Source organism: Patiria miniata, unplaced genomic scaffold, assembly GCF_015706575.1.
Source record: "Patiria miniata isolate m_02_andy unplaced genomic scaffold, ASM1570657v1 HiC_scaffold_18, whole genome shotgun sequence".
NCBI classification, from domain to species: domain Eukaryota; kingdom Metazoa; phylum Echinodermata; class Asteroidea; order Valvatida; family Asterinidae; genus Patiria; species Patiria miniata.
Window position 1 is genome coordinate 5,622,816 of NW_024037056.1, and position 23,578 is coordinate 5,646,393.

Sequence of the window (23,578 nt, forward strand, 5' to 3'; positions counted from 1 at the left end):
ACTGCTGTGACCCGGGTTCGAATCCCGCCTGGGCCAATATGTGGATTGGGTTTTCAGTCCCTGCCTGATTCCGTGGGTTTTCCCCAGAATATTCTTCTGGGCTTTTCCTCCCACCTCTAAAACTGTAACTTCTTCTCATTGTCTTTTCTCCACAGGTTTCTTCAGGCTTGCGAGCTACAGTGCCTAGGGCGCTTTTGAGGAATCCTTGGTTTCATTACCAGAAATGATTAATAATAATAATAATAATAATAATAATATTTTGAGAAAAACAACATTCTAGGATGTCGATTTCAGATCAAAAGTTGCTGAATCATGTTTTGAATTGGGCCTGAATTCAGCGTCCGAGACACGTTCTCACTGAGTCGATTGCAGCTACGCGATGTCGCGCACCGATCCGATGAATATAGCAACCGCGCGCGCATGTGCATCGTGTCAACGCTTGCGCACGCTTTGCCGAACTACATGTACTAACGGAAATTTCCAACGGTGCGTCTTTAGAGGCATCGTTGGAAAGGCCTTCTTTCGTTGATTGATTCAACATAACAGCATGCCAGAAAGAATAATTTCACAGGGAGTTTAGTCCCCTTATACTATCTTTTTCAACAATAATTCCGTCAGTTACTTTTTGGATAGCTGCAAATGATGGACTGTAGCTTTAACAACTACAACATATCCATATCCTCCCAAACTTTGTGTAACAGAGAATCGATAATCTGGAAAACTGAGCTCATTTTATTTTTAGCCAGCAAAATATCCGCAAAGACTATCTACATCAAATGTTTCAAAAATGAATTTTTTTCAAATAGTAAATTAATTTTGTTTAATATCATTGAGATCCACAACAGATTCAAATAATTCCCTTTGTTAGTTATATTTGTGCCCTTAAATATATAATTACAAGCAGATATATTAATGATCCTCCACAATCAATTTGGTATTTTTTTCTTTCCTTTTTAAAGTAAAATCTTATAACGATTTGGAAATGATGACAGTGCGGGAATATCTAACGCAACTGCCCCTTTAAGGACGGAGCCCGCATAGCCAGATAAACCGGGTTGAAATTTTAACCAAAACCAAAAGCCGCATAATTTATGCGCGGCTTGCGCGCGAAAGCCAAAACCGCAAATTGAATGTCGGTACGCGATCGGTTTTTGGGACTACAAGGCCACAACTTAACCGTTTATTAGTTCTCAAATCTTTGTTACTTTGTTAGAAATGTTCACAGTATCTGATCTGACAAAAGATTTCAGAATAAATGTATACATTGAATCTTGCTCAACCGGCGAATAATGGTGCGGATTTGGTCGACATGCCTTTAAATTATACTAGCGAAAAGGCCCATAATGTATGCAATCCTTGAAAAAACAATGAAAATGCACCTTTGTGTCCCCATCTAATCTTCTGTTGTGCGATTTCTCAAGTGTATTTTGGTGCCTTTTTGGTTTTTATGCCAATGCAAATCTCCATATTCATCATGAGCAAAAGTCTGACGTAATTTCAAGCGGAAACTTCAATGTTACAGACATTTCAGCACCAAAACTTGCCGGAATTTTGCACATTTTGCTGTGGTAAATTTTCTTTTTCCGTGGTGATTCGTCGTTGGTCAGTACATGGCTGTAAGCCTGGCCAATGAGCACAATTTTCTCACAGATGTTTTCAGTGAGCAAATTGGTTGGTTCACAATTTGAAAACCCCTAATCTGAGTAGTGTCACAGCAACAGCGCCCTCAGTTGTCCTGAAAAGCACAGGACATATTACATTATAAAAGAAGTGTACAAGGGTAGAAAGTTGGACAAAATAATTCCAAAGGAAAATTCAGTTCATGAACCTTTTAAAACTAGTCGTTGATGAGGGACGTTTTTATCTTTTTAAATTTTAATGCAAAAACCCCTGCCGTGTTTTGTTCATGGATTAAAAAAAATAACCAGTCTCTCAGTTGGAAAACTAATTGTCTTAAATTCTTCCCCCAGAACTGATAGGACTCCAGGGTACTACATAATGTAAAAACCACGAAAATAGGCAAGCAAAATCTTTCACTAGAGTAACTTTTTTGCTCACCTGAATTGCAATATAGAGATTAACTTCCAACAGATGTCTAATTTTGACAGTTAATGGTACATTTTTGCAGTGTTCATCAAAGTTAAAGCCAAAGTGTGAAGCTTAGCTACATGCAACCCACTCCAATTAGAACAAAAATATTTTCAACATAAATACACTTGACTTTAAAATTTTGCATTTAAGCCTATATACTTGTTCAATTCAAGTTTAATGTAAAATTGCAACTGGTTTTATAAATTTTTACAACTTACTCTTAATAATAAACGTATTATACAATTTAAAGCTTTTGAAAAGGTTTTCAATGTACACGTTTATTCTACACACTTCTCTGTTTCACAGAGAGTTCACCCCTTATCTTTAGGCTATTTCACCCAACCCACAGGAATGAGAACAGCAGAATCTGAACGAGTTCTTCTCACACGGACTATAACAACGAATTAATAACTTGAACATAAAGGAACCTCTGGAAAAAGAACAGCAATGCTAAAATTAATCACTTTAAAATGTCCTAGTAAATATTATCAAACATAATAGATATTATTGAATATTATTAAATACATTTAATAACATTGCCCACTGGTGAGAGAACAGCACTACTGTAATCCACTCCTACATGTACATATCATCAAATCCTGGTGGTGGCCCATGGTCTGGGTCAGGTTCACCACGGAATCGTCCCTGCGGATTTGGAAGACCGCCGTCTGGGTCTGGTGGACCAATAGGATCAAACCTGGCACCTGGAGGCACTGCACCCCTGGAAACAGAGAAAAGAAATATAGTTATGGCAAGCCTAGGGGAGGTAAACGGGGAGCCAGCCAGCCAGCCAACCAGCTAGCAGGGGAGCCAGCCAGCCAGCCAGCCAGCAAGCAAGCCAGCCGGCCTGTCTGCAAACCAGCCGGGGAGTCAGCCAGCCAGCCCGCCAGCCGGGGAGTCAGCCAGCTGGGGAGTCAGCCAGCCAACCAGCCAGTCAGTCGGGGAGCCAGGCACCCTGCCAGCCTGCCTGCCTGCCTGCCGGCCGGCCGGCCGGGGAGCCAGCCAGTCACAGAGTCGGGGAGTCAGCCAGCCAGCCTGCCAACCAGCTAGCAGGGGAGCCAGCCAGCCATCCAGCCGGGGGAGCAAGCCAGCCAGCCTGTCTGCAAACCAGCCAACCAGCCAGCCTGCCAGCCAGCCTGCCAGCCAGCCAGCCAGCCTGCCAGCCACCCAGCCAGCCTGCCAGTCGGCCAGCCAGCCAGCCAGTCACAGAGTTGGGGGGGAGCCAGCCAGCCAGCAAGCAAGCCAGCCAGCCTGTCTGCAAACCAGCCAACCATTCAGCCAGCCAGTCAACCAGCCAGCCAACAAGCAGGGGGGGGGGGAGCCAGCCAGCCAACCAACCAGCAAGCTAGCCAAGCAGTTCAAAACTCATGGAGCTGCCAATCACACAACTTTGCTAAGCACAGAAAAAATATTGCTTAACATAAACAGGGTACTGGCCAAATAGTCATATCCTATATTAAAAGATCCTACACTGTCTGTCTGTCTGTCCGTCTGTCTGATGTCTGTCTGTCTGTGTGTCCCTTTTTTTGCAGGCCTAAGGAGTGTGCACAAGCACAAAATGCAAGGGTTAATGGAGAGGTATCCAGTGTATGCAGGTCCTACGCTCCGATTTCACTGTCCTCTGAAGTCACGGTTGGCACGTGAAAAAAATGATTTATTTGTTTTGTTTCGCTTTTTTCGCCAATTTCGTTCTTTCAGACTTCGAAAATTTAACAGTACATTATCTCTACGAAAACACTCCAAAAAACATATCGCTATTACACAAAACATAACGTTGATGATGAAAAATGTGGCAAAATTGCTTCAGCAAGGCTTACCACGCCCACTTGGGGTCAATATGCAAATTGAGGTCAAGGTGAATATTACCTGTGACTGGTTCACAGCTGATTTTCAACTTACCTTGGTAATCTACCAGGTCCAGGCATTCCGAGTCCTCCCCCATACCCTCCTGGGAATCCAGGCCGAGGGAAGCCTGACCGTGCAGGATCCATTAGCATTCCAGGTGGGGCACCGCTAAATGGATCCAAATCACCCTCACCCACTACAAATGGATTTCTTGGCTGCCCCCTGGATGGAGAATGGCAAATTTCAAGTTCCTTCAATATCAAATTGAAATGATCTTTGAGCCAAACTTGGTTATTGCTGTATTTTAGGATGGGTAAAACTTACAAATGTTAACATACAATGGTAATGTACAAAATACCAAAGCTGTTCAAGAATGGGGTTTTGATCAGATTTATAATTAATAATATTAGTTAGTATTTTTCAAATGAAAAATACTAACTAATGTTATTAATTATAAAGTTGTAGCTTTTTTCGACATTTTCTTGGCCTGTTAAATAACATGTCAAGAAAATGTCAAAACAGCTACAACTTTTAGGCATGCAGTAATGTCTCTACACTCTCTGTGTACAATTAAATACTTTGCAGAAATAACATCCCATTTCAGTTTTAAAAAAAAAGGGTTAAATTAACAGCCACTTAAGAACAAATGATATTAAAATATTTGTATGCAATTCTTACCAATCTGGTCTTCCACCTTGGTTGGGTTGTCTCCTGGGTATTCTGAGAGGGTCTGTATCATCCTCCCTACCCACGGGGTCCTGCCGTGACTGTGTGTCTCTGGGGTTCTGTCGGGATGTAGAGCTAGAGCTTGTTGATGGGGTTGCTTTGAGTTTGTCCGTCAGCTCTGATTTGAACTTCTGCTGCAGCTTGCTCAAGTTCTTAAACATCCTGGATAAAATATCAGCATTGACACTTCCATATTAACGACAGAAATTGAGTTTAGGATTTAGACTCCAAAACAGTTTCTGTGGTACAAATGTGATTTCAGCGCAGAGTTTTCAAGACGTTCTGTAAACTTAATTCAAGTTTTGAGAGTCGACTTCAGCACCTGAGTAAAAGATGAGCACCACGATGACGAGTCCGAAAATTTGGGACTCTTATCACTGTGTATGAGAGTCCTAAAACTTAAGTCATGTATATCGTGCAAAAGTTTGTGCTGCGTAAAAAAAAAACTGTGTGCGTTAAATATATAAGCAACTCACTACAGTTTGCTCAAAGACTTGAAACTTCTGTGCTGCTAAGTTGTTGTTTAGAGCATTGCACCTTTGAAATTTAGCTGTTGATTCTAATTTTCCAGAGAGTTACTGAAGTCCAAACAAGTCAGTCGCAAGGAAATTGTTGACGAAAAATTCCTCAGCTATGACATTTTCATACTGGTTGTGTAGATGTAACAGCGCCCTCTTGTTGTTACATCCTCGCATTTGCAATACGAATAATTTATGTATTCAATAGAGGATGCTATGTTATTTAGGTCAACGATTAAAAAACAAGTAAGCTGCAAGGCACTTCTTACATTTGACCCACAATAGTTTGCGAAGCACACGAACCTTTCCAGAACGAAGTGGGTGAACCATAACTACCTTAAAACTTGGATTTAAGTTCTCGAATTTCGCAGGAGACATGCTTGTAACTATAGCATTTTGAGGTACGTGCTGTGTTGGCATTGGTTAGCCAAATGGTGGGTTACAAGTGTGAGTGCACAATAAGCTCTGGCCGTGTTGCAAGAAGTCTTGCATAAAAGTCTTGCATGTAATCGATCAGAACGATCCCTGCCAGAGCTAAAAAATGCGACACCGAGAAATGCGACGCCGATGGCACATATGGAACACCATACTTTTGGTAAATTTTTTGGGACAGACAGACCGACCGACCGACCAACCGACCACCAAGTGACACGTAAAAGCTCCTACCGAAGCTTAAAAAAATGTCAGTATTAATGTTGCACATTTTTATGCAGTTTACGGATGATCAACACTTCTCACCGGTTAAAATCTCCCAAGTTGTCCACATCCACATAGTCGGAAGTTTCCAGAGAAACATTGGATATCCTCTCATCTTTTTCCCTCTGTGAGGCACAAAACCAAAAGTGATGAATATTCAAATTTATCAAAACAGGAAAAGACAATTTGTGTTCTTCTAAACAAAAATGTGGCAAATTGGTGAAAAACATTCTCCCATATTTCCATGTTGCACAAATTGTGTTCTGAGTATTTCACCAGCCCAGTTTAAGGTTATTTTGTTAAATAGAGTTATTTTCAATCTTTTTTCACCAGACAGACAGCCAAGTGATTAAAATTTGAAGTCGAAGACTGGATTGATACATAACCATCTTGTTATGTGGCCGAAATGTTGAAAAACCATTTATAAGTACTGACTTGGTGCCTAGGTTGATTGTTCAATGTACCAGTCTACAGTATCACTTAAAGATTTTGATAGTAAAAGGGAGTCCCTATGTCTCAAAGGACATAGTGCCAAACAAAAAAAATACTTCTGCTTCATATTACATGGCATTTGAAAATAGGGTAGGTAGGTAGGGACAATTGTTTTTTTGGCAATTTTTTTGTGTACGATCAAAAGAGGTAATCTAGGTTAAAAGGTAGTAATTGACGTTTTGCAGCTTTTTTCCTCATTTTTCCCATCAAAACAATTAGGGTAGGGGCTGTTAAAATAGGGTAGGTTGGGAAACCGGAAGCAGAACTATTATTTTTCTTTGGCCTAATTAACCGTAACCTCCTCGGCCCTTTTGGCTAGGAACCATCCTCAATCCTGCAAAATCCTCCAACTGCCACCATGTCAAATTTGGATTCAGTCTCATTCCTCAAAAATCATCCGTTATTTCTTGAATTTGTTCAGTGGAGGGGTGACTGACCAATCCTTTAAAATCCTCTTACAATTACTATTAATGGGTTGAGGCAGGGCCAATGACATTCAGAAGCAGTGTGGATGATATTGAGCATAATCATAATGCAGGGCTCAATTTAGTCCGAAAATTTGGGACTCGCAAAACTGTGTAACATGCAATACAAGAAAATAGACTGGCACCTGAAACAACCAGTCCAACACTGCTTCAGTACTGCATCAATCAACTGTGCCAAATGAAACATGTGGCATGAACCGGAAACTAGTCTCTATTTACTACACATTTCTCCATAGTCAGCCACCAGACTAAATGACACTGAATGATGAGGTCAGTCTTTTGAAATAGTTGAACCATGCTTGGACATGTACCAGTCTGATCTTTAGCCTCATTTTGAAATCACTTGGCTTCCCTCTCGTGCAAATATTGACGAAATGTCTCCTTTAAAAATTGAATTGAGTCTGCAAACTCGGTTGGTGAAATACTGAGGACCTTTTCTTTGCCCAGTGGAATTTTTGGAGAAATTTGCTGGCAAAAGAGTGAGTAAAGTTGGCCTGATTTAGTTTTGCACGTTTCAGAGCACTCCAGGTCCCAGTCTGGACTCAATGTAAACAATGCAGGGTACACAATGTATCCTCCGCATAACCAACCAACACTTTCTTTTTGCCATTCAGACTCAATCCTCCAAAATCCTCCACACAAAAAAGGCCAGTAGGATTTTGCAGGATTGTGGGGGGTTAGGGTTAAAGACCCAGATTTCTCAATATACCAGAATGTGAACCAGCAGGGTATCGTCCATTCTGACCACCTTCAGCAGGTAGTAGTCTGTCCCCTCGGCAGGTTGATATCTCAGGTTGTAGGCCTCACCGGTTCCCCCATTCCACTCACTTGGAAGCAGCTCAGTCTTTTGGCCGGTTGCCTGGGAAATTTACAAACACGTGAACACAACTACATGTACTCTTATTTCCGATGTTTTGCTTCAACCATAAATTGATCAAAAGTTTACAATATAAATTTTGCAAACATTGAACTGCATTATAGCACTTCAATGATGACAATAGAATAATTTCTATTTTAATTTTATATTCCTGCAATTGGCACTTCGTTGTTGATGAATTGCCATCACTATTGGCCTACTAGTTTAAGTAAAATTCTGGTAATCGTGTAGTTAAGGAACCCATTCCATATAAGACAACAAAAAAAGCCACTTTATGTTTTGTTTATTTTGGGACTATTTTTTTAACTAAACATTTGGCGGTAATACAAGCAGGATAAGTCACTTTATGTGTATGGAATCATCTAAGTTTTAAGCACTGAAGATAACATGTTGAATATCATGTAACTTTATTTTGTGAAAAGAGGCCCTGGTTTTGAATTGATTTATGAACGGAACTTGTAAAAAACAGTGGCGATCGTGAAGTGTAGGGCCCCTGTTTTGTTTTGATCAAATTAGAGTCAAAAATGCTTTTTATTGCTCAAAAATCACCTTTACAATCAAAAGCAGACTTTTCTCAATTCTGATGTGACACTCGTTTTGCAATTTTGAACAGATTCTTAGCGTAGAAATCACGATTTTCCTGCGCGGTTTGCGCATTGTGATTCAGCACACCGTGCGTGCTCACGGTACATCGCGCGGTGATCGCCATCTTTATTTTCGGGTCACGTGTTGTCGCCGCGCTGTCATCGTCATTTTACCCACAAATTTCCGTCAAAAAATCAAAACCATGCCCTCGCTCTATCTATGACTCAATGACATTGACATACCTGTTTATTGAGAATGTCGCCAACAAGTTTGGTAGATCCAATAATTTTGAAGTGGATTTTGTTCCCTTACAGGAACCGGGCCCTACACTACACGATCACCAAAACAGTTGTCCTACACGATTACCAAAATTATATTTTTAAAAAATTAAATGTTGTCCCAAAAATGGTCCATGCTTGCAAGTAAAATAGTCATTGAAACTATATCACTAAACTTGACCTTTTCTCAAGATAAAGTCCATGTAAAAAAATCGCCCCTTGACGTATTTTTTTTCCATTGGGGCGAGTTAGTGTAAAAATAAATACATATCGTCATTCACGGTCATCATGCAAAAATCTGTTTTAATATAGGTTTTTGTTATTTCCAGAATCTCTAACAGCTCACCATATCTCCCGCACCGACACACTTGAATCCATTCTGCACCATATTCCAGTGCAAACAACAAATGAGGGCATCATACTGCGATCTAATTTGATTTTGTACGCTGGCGTAGAGAAGTTCCAGACCAGTGGAGGCCGCCATGTTTCTTGTTGTTGTTCGAGTAAGGTCACAGGTCGCACGCTTCAGGCCCTTCTATAATGTTATGGAGGGAAGATACAAGAATTTTTTTTATATTATCCGGTATTTTTAACTGATAATATCTCATTTAAATTTGTCATAAAGGTATTTTATAAGTAATCATTTTGGAATTTATAAGTAGAATATCAATGGGAAATGTCCAGTTTTGGAACAAACGGCATTCACACACCCCTCTGTTAGATATGGTTTCGTCTGTAGTAAACTTAGAAATGAGGTCAAAGGTCCAATGACAAGAACGTTGAATCGATCAATCAACCAATCAACTCTAAACATTTCCAACAAACGTGCAGTTCAGTTTAGCTTAGCTCGCGATGCGTGGTCAGGGATCAGTGAAATTAGTCTAAAATACACTTCGAAAACCTGTTCAAAATTGCCGATCGTGAATATTGTTGGGAGTTTTTAAAACCACATTTACGTGAAACGAGAAATTCTGCTTCGTCCTATCTAACTGTGCAACTTAATCTTCAAAACCTTTTGGATGTAAAATGGCTCCGACTTCGTACGATCTGCAGCGGACCCACAACAAGTCGGGTCGAAACTCCGGGGCGACGGGGAGCTCACGGAAGAAAAGTACGCGGGAGCGGGGCTGGGGGCTGGGCCTGAACTGCTCGGCGGAGTTTTGCCGGGGTGTGGTGGCCGAGTGCCTCGGTACTTTCTTCTTCATGATCGTGGCTTGTGTGGCGGATCTGCAGTGGGATTCTTCTGTCAGGGTGGATGTTTTGAGGCTGAGTTTTACACTAGGATTAGCTGGTAGGTTCTTTGGTTTGGCGGTTTGGCGTGAATTATATTGTTCAAAAAGAAAATCACATTTTTTTATTTAGCTTAACTTAAGACAAATTTAAGAATTTTTTTTAAACGTTTCTTAAATTTGTCAAGCTAAACAAATATACATGTAATTCACTTTTAATGTTTAACCAATTTAAATAAACTGTTCATCAATCTTATAATGATAAACACAAGACGACATATTAAAGTAGTTTTCTAATAATATTTTTTAGGTTTTTTTTATGCTGAATCAGTGAATGTAAAATGTGTTGAAATATTTCAAGAAGGTATATATGTATACTTTTAAATTTAATGTAAAATTGGCGAGAAAATGTGATGATTGTGATATGTTAAAAACAAATTTGGCTGAAAATGATTTTAAAAAAATTTGTTAAAGAAACTGACTGAGTTTGAGATCACATATTCCCAGAATTTTCAATATTTCTACAAATTAGCATTTCCTTTCAAAACATAAAAATATCTTCAGTTGTACATTTGTAAATAAACTTATTTTTGCGGGATCTGATTTACTCTATTCCATTTAAGTTTAAAGAAAACCATTTTTTTTTAAAATAAGCTTGCAAACTGCAAAATGTTCCCGCCATTCATTTACCTTTAACACTCTACACATTTCCCCGAGTCTGAAATTCACAATGACCTTTTTTAATGCTTTTTCACATTTCAAAAGTGAAACTGCACATGTCGAAAATACCAATGTTTCTATAGCATGCTTGACTTCCTCCCTAGTACATGTACAATGAGAAATGTAAAGCTCATTTGTATTCAAATGACGAAACCATTTTAAATCTCCAGCCAAAAGATTCAGCTGATAAAAAAACTTTTGAATGAAGAAAAAAAGAGCTTTATATTCATATTCAATATTACATTCATAAGGCCCGTTACCCCGTGGCCAGCGTTTTATTCTTCACTATAAAGCTGCCCTTCCATCAACATTCTTTCACTCTGTGGATTGAACTCGAAAGTCGCCAGCTTGAGTTTTCCATTGAGCTAAAATCCAATTTAGCCTCAAGCTAAACTGCTGGACTTTTTTTTTCATGAAAATAGGAGGCATTCCTGTTGATATGGTAATGAGAGATTTAGATTGGAGAATGGGATTAGGGAGCACTGTGAGAAGGCATAGGGTGGCTTGAAAGTGAAATGTGCTGAAGTGGTAAAAAGATTAACGTCTAAACAGCTTGTAAGGTTCCTGTTGTCAATGCTTTATTCTTAATACCCACCTGCCCGGTAGCCAATTATTTTTTTTCTAAATTTCCATACCTATTTTCACAAAATGAGGCCCGGGGTATTTTACTATGTAAGTTGAAAGTTTGAATTAAAATTATAATGTTCTCTTCAAATTTTTTGCACTTCAATACAGGCAGCGAGTGAAACCAAGTTATTTAAAATTTTAAGAATCAAAAACAGGCACGTGCCAAACTTTAAAAAAAAAAGATTTACATTTGATTTGGAATTTAGAGAGAGATTGGATGGATATTGATGCTTAGTACCCCTTTTTTAAGCTGATAAAGTACAGGACTGGCTAATTCATGTGCAAGCATAATTTCTTGAATTGCATGTTTTTACCATCTGTATTGTTGAGAATTTTACTTAAAGTTTAAGTTTAAAAGTTCTGGATTTTTACACTATGTCAGTGAGTGATTTTGTTGAAACTTTTGCCAAATTGCCAAGCATTTTTTTTATAGCAAAGAAACATATTTTCTACGTTATCACTACAATTTTGTAAAGCAAATAGTTAAAATTGCCTTGCACTTTGAGGTGCTTACCAGGGAAAATTGCTCACGAAATTAGGATGTCAGTACCGTAACATTTGCAAACATTTGCAAACATCACAAAACGAAATGATCAAATTATCATAAAATACTTACTGGATTGTTAGGGAATGACATTCTAAAGCATCCTGTAAAATTGTGGCTCCTGGTGTGCTGACATTTTCAAGAAAAGTGGTATTTTTCCAACACTGGTTGGCCGACCAGCCTTGGAGAAAACTGTTGTTTTTTTTTCTCAAAAATTGCTCCTAATTTTTCCTTATCAGTTTCCGCATTTTCTTTGCAATTGATTATACACCTGTGAAGGGGTACAAGCCTTCTAGACTGATTCCCTGACCCTGACCTTACAATTCCCCAAAGTCTATGCTCCAGATTCATCTTAAGTGGGTCAGGGAACCAGACTACAAGAACATGATTGGTTTTCTTGGTTTTTCCAGCATCTACATGTACAAGCCCAAAACGTAAATCAAGTCATTTTAACAAAATTTGCTATAACATACTGATCCTCCAAATTCATTTATTTCGGAAAATTACAGCAAAAGCAAATGTTGTACATTCCCTTTAACACATTTTATTGGTGTTTTTGTCTGTTCCCAGTTGTGACCCTTGTTCACTGTTTTGAGCACATCAGTGGAGCACATCTAAACCCCGCCGTCACAGCATCGCTCATGATCATCCGACAAACAGGAATCGTTAAAGGACTGTTCTTCATCGCGGCTCAATTCCTGGGCGCCTCCGTCGCAGTTTTGCTCCTCAAGGGGTAGGAATTCTTGTGGTTTTAAAATTTGGGTTTTTCTCTTTGATTCTTTGTGTTTTTATAGCCTTTCAGTGACAGATGTTTTCAAAACAAGTTAATCTTAAATTGCTGTCAAGAGATACAAATTCAATTGGAGTTGATTTAATGCACGAAGCCTTCACTCAAATTAAATCTGATTTTTTTTCCCCTTTTTTTAGGCCCTTATTTTAATCCTATAGAGCTCAAATTTAAAAAAAAAAATTTTGTACATATATACGTATCATTAGTGATTTGTACAAAATGAATAAGTATAGGCTTTGAAGAAGGAAATAATACAATGAAGAGATTTAATGGATTTATAGAGCTGAATAGCAAATGAATTATTCTCAATACACTACAATAAAGTGAACTTTGGTGATAACATTATGTGATATATTAACCCTCAAATGCAAATTACACATCCTGAGCCAAGTTGTCCTTGCAGTCAAAATCAATCAAGTGACTGTTTTCAACAGTTAAGAGCTCCCAGCCTACAGAAAGCAGGATTGACTGGCTGTGACTGTTTATGTAACTTGATTAAGCTATGCTTTGACTGTAGGTGATTGATAAGCCAGCTGTGCTTACCACTTGCCTGTTTTTGTGTGTTGACTGAATTTGACTAGTCAAAGTGCTTGCTTGAAATATGATCGGACTGTTGGTGACTAGCCTGTGCAAAAGGCATGGCAGGGGAAGAGGATCCATTTTCTGACTGTCTGTGACTGTTCAAACAGCAGGAGGTTAATCCCTAGAAATAGTGGATCAACTTCTGAAAGAAACATGCACTGCATTTTCAGTGAAAGAAACAACATTGAGTATCCTCCAGAAACAACATTTCCTCAAAAAAACATGAAATTATCAAATACAGCAAACCTCATTCTTGTTGTCCATAGAATCCGACATACAAAGCTTCAAATCTCTCTTACACAAAAAATGGCATTTTGTGATTCATATTCTAAAATCCGAGGAGCTTATATTATACAGGGTGAGTCCAAAACAAACAAAAAACCAAAATGTCGGGACTATTTTTTACTGAAGTTCTGCATGTAGCACTCTAAAAATCTAGGATATGAAAGCCCAATTCATAAGTTTTCTTTTAGTACAAGAATCATTCAAATCACTTATGTACTTTTCAAGTTACAGAATTTTAAACACAACCACCGTTTAAAAATTCTGTCCACGGATCACAGAAAAGGTGTGCGTTCTTTCAGCAAAACAAAAACAATTCACCCACATCCCTATGTGATTTGTTTTCGTTTTGCTGAAAGAACACTTGCCTTTTTGTGATCCGTGGACAGAACTTTAAAAACGGTGGTCGCGTTTAAAATTCAGTAACTTGAAAAGTACATGAGTGATTTGAATGTTGCTTGTACTTAAAGAAAGCTTATGAATTGGGCTTTCATGTCCTAGATTTTGAAAGTGTTACATGCAGAACTTCAATAAAACAATAGTCCGAACATTTGGATTGTTTTTTTTCACTCGCCCTGTAAAGCCGAAGATGTCTTGATTGTTACAAGACCTTGAAGCCAAGAAGAAGAAAAAATTGGAGAAAAAAAAACTGTACAAAGCATCCACAGGCTACTTGTGTAGAAGTGACCCTATCAGGTCAGATACAGCAAGCGGAGGTCTGATAAAGGAGGAACAGGCAATATTGTCCTGAGCCCCCTTGCTGTGATTCGAAGCAGATGGTGTCGATATAAAGAACCTATCAAACTGTGTGATAGCCATGGGAACAGACTGGCTTGGCCAATTTATGAGGACAATAATTGTGTTCTTGTCATTAACTGGTGCGGGGTGTTTATAAAGACTCACAGCTGTTGCCAAACCAGAAATCACCATAAAGCTGAAATCGGGATGTTGGGCAATGTGTGTATTTCATTCATAATAAATTTGTGCCTGATAATAATTTGATACATTGTAAGCTTCAAATTTTAAGACTTACGCACAGCACTACCGTGCTCTTGCCAGTTTTTCATTAGGCGGTTAATTTCCGTTTTTACAAAGTGACATTTAAACCAAAAACCTACATGTACATGTATGTAAAACCAGGGAGATTTTTTTTAACTGCAAGGTAACATACATCATACATGGAGTCAGGTTGGCCAAGTGCTTTGTGGTTACGTTCCTCGCCTTCCACTGCTATGGCCCGGGTTCGATTCCTGCCCGTTCCACATGTGGATTGGGTTTTCAGTCCCTACCTGATCCCGTAGGTTATTTTTTACCCAGAAACACTCATCTGCGGGTTTTCCTCCAACCTCTAAAACTGTAATTTCTTCTCATTGTCTTCTCTCTACGGGTTTCTTCAGGCTTGCGAGCTGCAGTGCCTAGGGCGCTTTTGAGGAATCCTTGGTTTCATTACCAGAAAGAAATAAAAAAAATTCATCCCTAGACCTTATTGCGAGGTCACTTTAATACAAGTTTCACCTTCACGTTTGGTTACAGTCATATTATCTTCGCTCAACTGAACACTTTCCAACTCCAAGTTTGGGTATTTTCCTACATGGTTCCCTGTCGGGGCTGTTATGATAAAACCAGATATTTGGCAATGGTCCATGTTTTCATTCGCTTGTATCCTGGAACTAAAAAGTCAAAAGCAACAAAGTATGTTTGTAAAATCATAGTCTCTTTAAAGAATGATTCCTGACCTTGACCGTTTCCCTTTTTTGCTTTCTGTGTTTCGTTCAAAAAAATTTGAATAATGGGGTTACCACATTGTGTGTACAACTACAAGGGAGGAAGTTTGGAGAAAAAATAACTTGAAGAAGAGAAGTTTGTCTTTAAAGTTCCCATTGTTTGTACATTGTGTCTGAAATCGTATTGATAAAATTACTACGGTATTTCCAGGGAAAAATACATTTCTCCAAACTGAACACAATAGTTCCCCACAATATTGCCATAACTTTGAACTTGACCAAACCTGTTAGTGTTAACATTTACATGTAAGAAAGCTGAGAATTATTCCCAATTTCTAGCACTAGAGTGACAAAACAGAAAAACAGAAAAGTAGTGCAGACAATTAGATAGATCTGCATACTGAATTTATCAAAAGAAAAACCATGTGCACGACTGTGTGCAAGGGAGGAAGTTTAGAGACAATAAAGTTGAAGAAATTGTCTTTACAATTCCCTTGCAAGATTGTGTACAACTTTTTAGTCTTCACAATTCCTTTGCAAGACTAAAATGTGCTCCCTTTCAGTAGGTTTATTGAAATCACTATCTTTGCCTTAAAGGAACAGTCCATCAGTTGTAATTTGTGATTTTTGTTCCTTTGAAGCAACAATCGTGCTCAAAATCTAAAGAAGGGTGCTGAACAACTAACCTGATGAAGTTTCAGCTCAGCTTCAGCTGTATATTTCGAGAAAAACAACATTTTAGGATCTCGATTTCAAATCAAAAGTTGCTGAATCATGTTTTGAATTGGGCCTGAATTCAGCATCCGAGATACGTTCTCACTTAGCCAATTGCAGATACGCGATGTCGCGCACTGATCCGACGAATTATAGCAACCGCGTGTGCGTCGTGTCAAAGCTTGTGCGCACTTCGCCGAATAAAAAAACGAACTACTAACGGAAATTTCCAACGGTGCGTCTTTAGATGCACTGTTAGAAAGGCCTTCTGTCATTGATTTCTTCAACATGACAGCTTGCCAGAAAGAATAATTTCACAGGGAGTTTAGTTCCCTTACTATCTTTCAACCAAGTATGTTTTTCAACAATAATTACGTCAGTTACTTTTTGGATAGCTGCAAATGATGGACTGTAGCTTTAACTCCTAGGGTAAACCAATTTATGGTAAGTTCAAATTCCTTACGCAGTGCAAACATGATCTTATCTGACATGTTTTCTTTCATGCGATGACCTTAAAATGAGGACGCATCATTTACATACAGGTGGGACATGGAGCTGGGAAAAGCAATATTTGTACGAGTGAAATAGCGTCACGTTTTTGCTTGCGAAAATACTGTCATGTAGTCTGCACATCCTATTCTATAACATAACCAAGGCCATCCGTAGGCAAATATACTGGTACATGTTGAGTGGGGTGGACAAAAGTTTCCGAAATTGAAGGTTGCACTTATTTCTCAATTTTGCTAGAATGGCTCTAGTATAGGCATGCAACTTTTATTCGGATTAGCTGATTTCCTCGTTTTTCACTTCACACTTACATGTATGCCATTAACAATTTTAAAAAATAAAATTACCTAAAGGTACAATAATTAATTCCCACTAAACGACAACTTCACACTTATGCCATTAAAAATTAAACAAATTGAAAAAAAAAATTACCTAAAGGTAATTTCCCACTAAACGACAACCAGCAAAATTAATTATTTCAATAATTTATAGTTCTGTCTTTCCTTGCAGTAAAGTTTTCTTATAATTGCTCGGTAAACTGCAATTGCAAAAGGCCTGATTGGGCTATTTATACAACAAACACATTTTAGATACGATACATTGTTCAAGTACATTTACAAGGTGATCATGAGCAAGGAACCCAATTGGCCAAATGAACAATTTTGACGCAATTCTATTCATAAACCAGTTGTTGAACTTCGTCAAGCCGCACCATTGTTGCTGTGCTTTAAAAACTTGGCATGTCCCGCATGCCCACTTGCGTAAACTTCACAAGCCTACACCCGACAATAACAAAAGCCCCATAGAAAATGCACGCGACCTGCACATGACGCTTACAATTGCTTTACATCAATAACACTGCCCGACCACGAGCTGCATGTACATGTATGGTTACTTTGCAAAGTCTTGCTGGGTGAAGATTTGTCCAGTTGCTGGTCTAGTCCTTGGGTCGGGACCCCCTACATGTAGGTTTGTTATTTTTGTGGAAGCGTCTGAAAGGGCAGTTGGGGTGAAAGGTCGTGTAAGTTGTTTTTATTTTCCACTGGGCACTGGTAGTGGAACAAACTGTAAAAAAAAACTGAATATTGGTACAATAACTTTGTGGAATAGTTTTGTTTATTTATTTAGTTCTCCAAAAAGAAATTTATACCGATTCTATACTTAAAGGTAGAGTAAATCATTTGTAATTTGGGCATTTATTTTCATTGGAAGCAACAAAAGTGCTCAAAATCTAAAGAACTAACCTGATGAAGTTTATAGCTCAGTGAATACTGTTTATTTTTGAGGAAAAATATATACTATGAGTATGATCTCGATTTCAATTCAGAAGTTATCGCGTCATGTTTTGAATTGCGCCCGAAATCAGCGTATGGGACATGTTCTCATCATTGAGCTATGAAAAAGATGTCACGCTCTGAACCGACGTACATGTATTATAGCAATCGCGCGCGGGCGTGCATCGTGTCAACACTTGCGACTATGCGTGCACCCATTCACGGCTTCGCTGATTTAAAAATGAACTCAGTGCTAACGGAAATTTCCAAAAATTCTTCTTTAGAATTTAGATGCATCTTTAAAATGACCTTTTTTATTGTTTTCTTCAAAATGACAGCACGCAAGAAAGAATAATTTCACAGGGAGTTTAGTGCCATTACTATCTTTAAACCTAGTATGCTTTTCAACGATAAAGTTGTCAGCCACTTTTTAGATATAAAATAGATATGCAAATATACTCTACATTTAACTTAAGGCCAAAAAAAAAATACTTCTGCTTCCGGTTTCCCTACCTATCCTATTCTGACAGCCCCTACCCCAATTTTTTTATGGGAAAAATGAGAAAAACACCCAAAACCATCAATTTCTACCTTTTACCCTTGACTACACGCAGACGCCTCCATATGTGTATGATCGTACACCCAAAGAAAATGGCAAAATAAAAATTCCCTACCTACCTACCCTATTTTCAAATGCCATGTACTCGGAAGCAGAACTATTATTGTCCTAAGTTAAGACAAAAGTACATGTATTCTTCTGTGTTCATGTATACTAAACTGGATTTGTACATGCAGTGCCATTTGTTTCTTGTAGCTAAAAATGCGTTACGCTGTACACTTATTGAGCAACGTATTCCTGGCGCGTTTTAAATTCCACTGTTATTTTTACAAGTAACAAGATTGATGGGCAGGTCACATCATAGAGTCAGGCACCGAGCAGTGCTATGCGCGCCACACATGCTCCACTGTTTGCTTGCTATAAATCTGCCACAATTTATGCAATCGGGCACTTATTAGACAAGTTCCCAGTTCTCCATGGAGCCAGAATTTTTAGAGTTTGAAAAATGTACCTAATGTGTCATCAAACAGAGATATCTTAGTCGCTTTTTACAAGTCTAGGTACAAGTTGAATGGCAAAGATGTCATATCATAAAATGACTGTGCCGTCTCGGTGCGCCTCGGTTTTTATCGTTGGAAGGTTATCAGAGAATTCCGTGACTGGAATTCCAGGAATCTTGGGGATCGTGCACCCGGATATGGAGGCATCCAGGGACTTTTGTATAGACTTTTATTGGGGAATCCTGAAACAAAATGCGTGAAAGGAAAAGTTTATACAATATCAGTGCAAGAAAATGAATTGGAAAAAAAAAACTGGTTCCCAACCAAATGTCATGTTGCTTTTGACTGGTTCTCTGCTTAGGATGTGATGTTTACACGTTTAAACGAAAACAATTCTAAATCTGTTTACAAATTTTCAAAAAACATTTAAACGAAACCCGAATTATAAAAAAACTGACCCACGTCCACCGTTCACGCAGTCTTCCGTTGAGTTTTAAAAAACCTACATACAGTAGCACAAATAATTAACAATGTTTTCAAACTTATTTACAAAACCTTAGAAGTACTTCAATACATTGTTACATTCGGAGCAGACGACGTGAAGTTTTTACTTTTTCAATGACTGCCATTGTTGATTGATCATGTCAATCACACCGGTCTGCAGACTCAATGAGCAGGCGTCAGCCTTTGTGAATGGCTAAACGTTTAAACGGTTCTTAAAATATTTGCTAAACGTTTACAAAATTAAACGCAAAGTCACATCCTTACTCTCCGCTGATCTTTGCAAAGCAAATTTTGCCGAGAAATTTTATCTTTTCTACAAAATTGGGTTCATGTTATGTACATGAATATTGCTTTTGACTGGTCTCTGTTAAGGATGAAATGTTCACACGTTTAAATGAAAACAATTCTTAACTCTTTTTTGAAACTAAAAATAGCAAAAAACTAACTTCTCCAATATATGTACTCTCATTTTTTCTTCACCACAGTTTCCTCCCGACGTCAATTCTTGGCAACATGGGATACACGGTCGTCTCGCCGCAGATCACGGCTCATCAGGCCATGGGGCTGGAGTTCCTGATGTCATTTCTGTTTGTCTTCACGTTCGTTTCGTCCATGGAAGCAACGCGGTTTGCTGCGAAGCTTGTCGCTCTGCCTATCGGCCTGGCGTACCTCTTGAATACGTTATGGGGGGTAAGTTTGGCTGTGTCCGACTCATTTTGGCATGTGGGCTCTACCCCTGACAGAGGAACATGGGGCTTGTGTTCTTGGGCAAGACACTATGCAACAGTTTGACTCTCCCCACCCAGGAGTACAGCTGGGTAGAGGGTAGAAATAAATTGTGCTGAAATTGAGCTGCTGCAGAAAAAAAAGATCTTGTGGCCTGAATTATTACTTATAAAATCTTATTACAGCTCTACCAATACTGGAGACCAAAGACAAGTTCTTTTAGATTTAAGCAGGACTGTTCTTATCAGAACTAAAAACTACTTGGTGAAAGTTGATAATAAGCAGGACAAGTTCTTATCAGAACTACATGTAAATATCAAATGGTGTTACCGCAAACCGAAACGAAACCATGCAAAGCCTAAAATCTTATATTCTACCAATACTTCACTGTACATGTAAAATCTAAACAAGGTTTAATGTACTATTTTAACTATTCTCAAAGTTTCTTGTTTTTTTTTTTTCAGTACGAGTTCACTGGTGCTAGCATGAACCCGGCACGCACGATCAGTGCAGCGGTTGTCCAAAGCAATACCAACGACTGGCCCGTTATTTTAGAGGTAAGTTTTGAAAAGTTTTGTAGCTCGTGTAGAAATATACATTGAAATTCATAAGCTGTACACGCGTACACGCATTCACTACAGATTAAATTGACCACTCAATAGCTTGTATATACATACAGGTACCGTTACATGGTAGTACAAGTTAATCTAGTAAAATCAACTTTACTCTATTCTAAACTTTTTGTGTGCTCATCAGGGTTGTAATAATATTTTGTATTCATTGGGAGCTAGGGTTTGAAAGTAATCACTCTACTGTGACTAGAAACGTGTACTTGTGCTGGTCGTATGCCAACTCTCAATAGCCAATCAAACATGGGGTTCAATGACGTTCCGCTCGAATGCATATACCCACCACGGCGCGTGTCCGTGGCTCAGAGCTCGCACTCCCTTCAGAAAATTTGAAAAGAAAAGTGCAGTCACCTTTACTCCCCGGGTCTTTTTTTTTCCTAGAAAACTCTGCTAAAATTATACACTGACCTCAAAACAAAATTGGGATTTAAAGCTCCATTTTGGTCATTCTATAAATTTAAGGTCCAAAAGTGTGACATTTTTACTGTCCCTGTTACCTTGGGACTTTATAATTTGCTATTTTATTATCTTTAACATTTAACAATGACTTAGAAGGATTTGTTATTTGTTGGGGTAGGTAATTTGCTATTCATAATCACTCTTGGAGGATGACTGCATTAAGGAGTACATCACAATTATAAAATCATCATTTCAGATGTATAGGGGGTAAGGGGTAGGGAAATCAGTGGACGGCAAATTCATAGAATGAAGGCAGTGTAGGCCAAGTTTGCGCAAGGACTATAGTTGACCAATGGTTAACTATAGCTTGCCCGAACTCTGTCTAGTCGACGGTGGTTGACTACGCTAGTTGACTATTTGGAACCAACCTACTGGGGCTGGTTGCATCGCTGGTAACCAATAGCCGCGCGCATTCATAACGCTAGCAGAGAGCCAGGATCCAGAAGTTTTTGCGATGACATTTTGACCAGCGTTTGACTAAAGACGTTCGCACGTTGCTATCAGTGCGCAGGCATAAGGTACGTCACAAATCAACTACTAGTTGACTAAAGGTCCTTGCCCGAACTTGGCCCATATATTTAGCCAGGGCCGGCTTAATTTAAGTAAACAATATTTTGCTGGCTAAGCACTGAACATGCGCAGTGACTTTTTGGGGACTTAAAAAATTTTACCGTGACAAATCTTAGTTGGGTTCCGCGCCAACATTGTCAAAGTGACTTCGTATTCACGAGATGGGAATCAGACCATTTTACAATTTCAGACTTTTTCCCTTTTGAAAAAAATCCTCCAGAGCCACGAATCACAAAAAGAAAATGTAATACTCTGTAATTAAATGTTGGAGTCAATTTAAAATAATAAAAGAAGAATATTCTTAATTTTTTGGGATGAAAAAAAAATTGAAAATGTCGCTGTTGCTGGGAAGTGAACACTGTTCTCCTACCAATGAGTTACACACTCTATCCACTAAAACAGGTCTTGCACATCCGACGGTGGTAATTTAATACCTTGTATAATGTAGAGGGCATTGTACAACCTACCTGCACCCGATTTCACGAAGCGCTGCGATGCTTCGCAACCCCAGTTACGACATGTAATAAGTCACAACTCGCGACGTGTCGTATGTTCCATTTCATGAAACTTGCAATGTGTTGAACGCGTCGCAAGTTCCTTGACAATGGCTTAAAACACGTCACAAGTTACGACATGTCTAGTGGTCATCGCAAAATAAGAAGCGCCCTTTTCCTAGCCAATTTTATGCCATAAATATACATAAACGAGACTATAATACCGAGACAATGTGTGTAAAGTTGTAAATAGAAAATGCATTGAATAATTATGAATTAGCCTGGAATATTGCAGTTATTGAAAGTACGGTAGCTATACAGTCCACTGAGAGCTTTTTTTCCTTTAAAATTGCATCACACGTCCGCCATTTGGTTTTACGTTTTAAACCATTTCATCGATCATTTAAACCACGATCATCCGACACACTTTTGAATATCAGACGACTATTTACTTTCACCGATGCATGATACATAAACCAGTCACCAAGTTGTGCTATAAATGCACCTATGACGCGTCACACTTACATGTTTTGTGAAATGGATTGCAGAATGGGTAGCAGCTGCGACGCACCATATATGACGCGTCGCAGCGCTACGATGCATTGTAAGTTAAGATGAGTTTCATGAAATCGGGTGCTGGCCAAATAGTGTTTACTGAAATTAAGCCGGCACTGGCTAAATACACACTTCCTAGAATGAACTACTTACTATTTCTCATTCCTGTTTTAATACCTCTCTGCAGGTTTATCTCGCTGGGCCCGTCGCCGGCGGACTGGTTGCAGCTCTGATCTACAAGTTCATCTTTGACCCGACCTTTGTCCCAGGCAGCATGAGGTCGTTGAGGTCAACTTCCAACTTTGATTCCGAGGAAGACAGTATGATCGCAATGCAGCCCGTGTCACCACACAGGAAAGAGGACAGAGGAACCAGAGGCATGGTTTGAAATAAAGGACATATTTTAAAAGTGCATATTATGAAAACTTCCCTATGGGACAATGGAACGGTCCGGTTTGGTCATAAGCCCCGCCCATTTTGAACATTGGGAACAATTTGCATTCTCTCCTCAGAAGTCAGACATGGAGTACCGAAGTGAATACGTCACGCGAACAAAATGTGTGTTACATTAGCGCGTGATTGAGCCCGAGAAAAAGGAAGCGCGCGTACTCCATTCGTTTGAACTACGCTTTCTGGTTCTAAATGACGTCACACTTCAGTACTCCATTAAGTTGCAGAGATTGTGTGATTGGTCAAAAATATTGTGGGCTGGGCTTTATGGGTCAGTCCATTGTGCCTTATTATTAGGGGTGTTAGCATCTCAGTGTTTGCAGGGAAAAGACTCAGGTTTTGATTTCTTGTCAGGTTATTTTTTTTTGGCGTCAACTGCACGTTGGAAAATGCATTACAAGCAGGCCTGCATATGTGCACACATTTCGTGTGAACAATTTTTAAGCAGATGAATTGTAGAGTTTCAGAAGATGTGCGAAACATGTACTTGATTAGGCTGAGGTAAAAATTAAAGGAGCCATTTGCAAAATAAATTTCAGAAAGAAA

The 23,578-nt window shown here is 39.0% G+C and overlaps 2 protein-coding genes across 2 annotated transcripts; one reads left to right on the forward strand and one right to left on the reverse strand.

The window, feature by feature from the left end:
- Window positions 1-2,407: 2,407 nt before the first annotated feature.
- LOC119724390 (proteasome inhibitor PI31 subunit-like) lies at window positions 2,408-9,113 on the reverse strand. The gene is made up of 6 exons (XM_038195420.1): window positions 8,940-9,113; window positions 7,563-7,712; window positions 5,919-6,001; window positions 4,615-4,824; window positions 3,991-4,158; window positions 2,408-2,812 (listed from the first exon to the last, which is right to left on the reverse strand). The coding sequence occupies exons 1-6, from the start codon at window positions 9,075-9,077 to the stop codon at window positions 2,668-2,670; spliced, it is 894 nt and encodes a 297-aa protein (XP_038051348.1). The 5' UTR covers window positions 9,078-9,113; the 3' UTR covers window positions 2,408-2,667.
- Window positions 9,114-9,394: 281 nt separating this feature from the next.
- LOC119724391 (aquaporin AQPAe.a-like) lies at window positions 9,395-23,146 on the forward strand. The gene is made up of 5 exons (XM_038195421.1): window positions 9,395-9,884; window positions 12,284-12,446; window positions 19,635-19,839; window positions 20,340-20,432; window positions 22,770-23,146. The coding sequence occupies exons 1-5, from the start codon at window positions 9,620-9,622 to the stop codon at window positions 22,968-22,970; spliced, it is 927 nt and encodes a 308-aa protein (XP_038051349.1). The 5' UTR covers window positions 9,395-9,619; the 3' UTR covers window positions 22,971-23,146.
- Window positions 23,147-23,578: the final 432 nt, after the last annotated feature.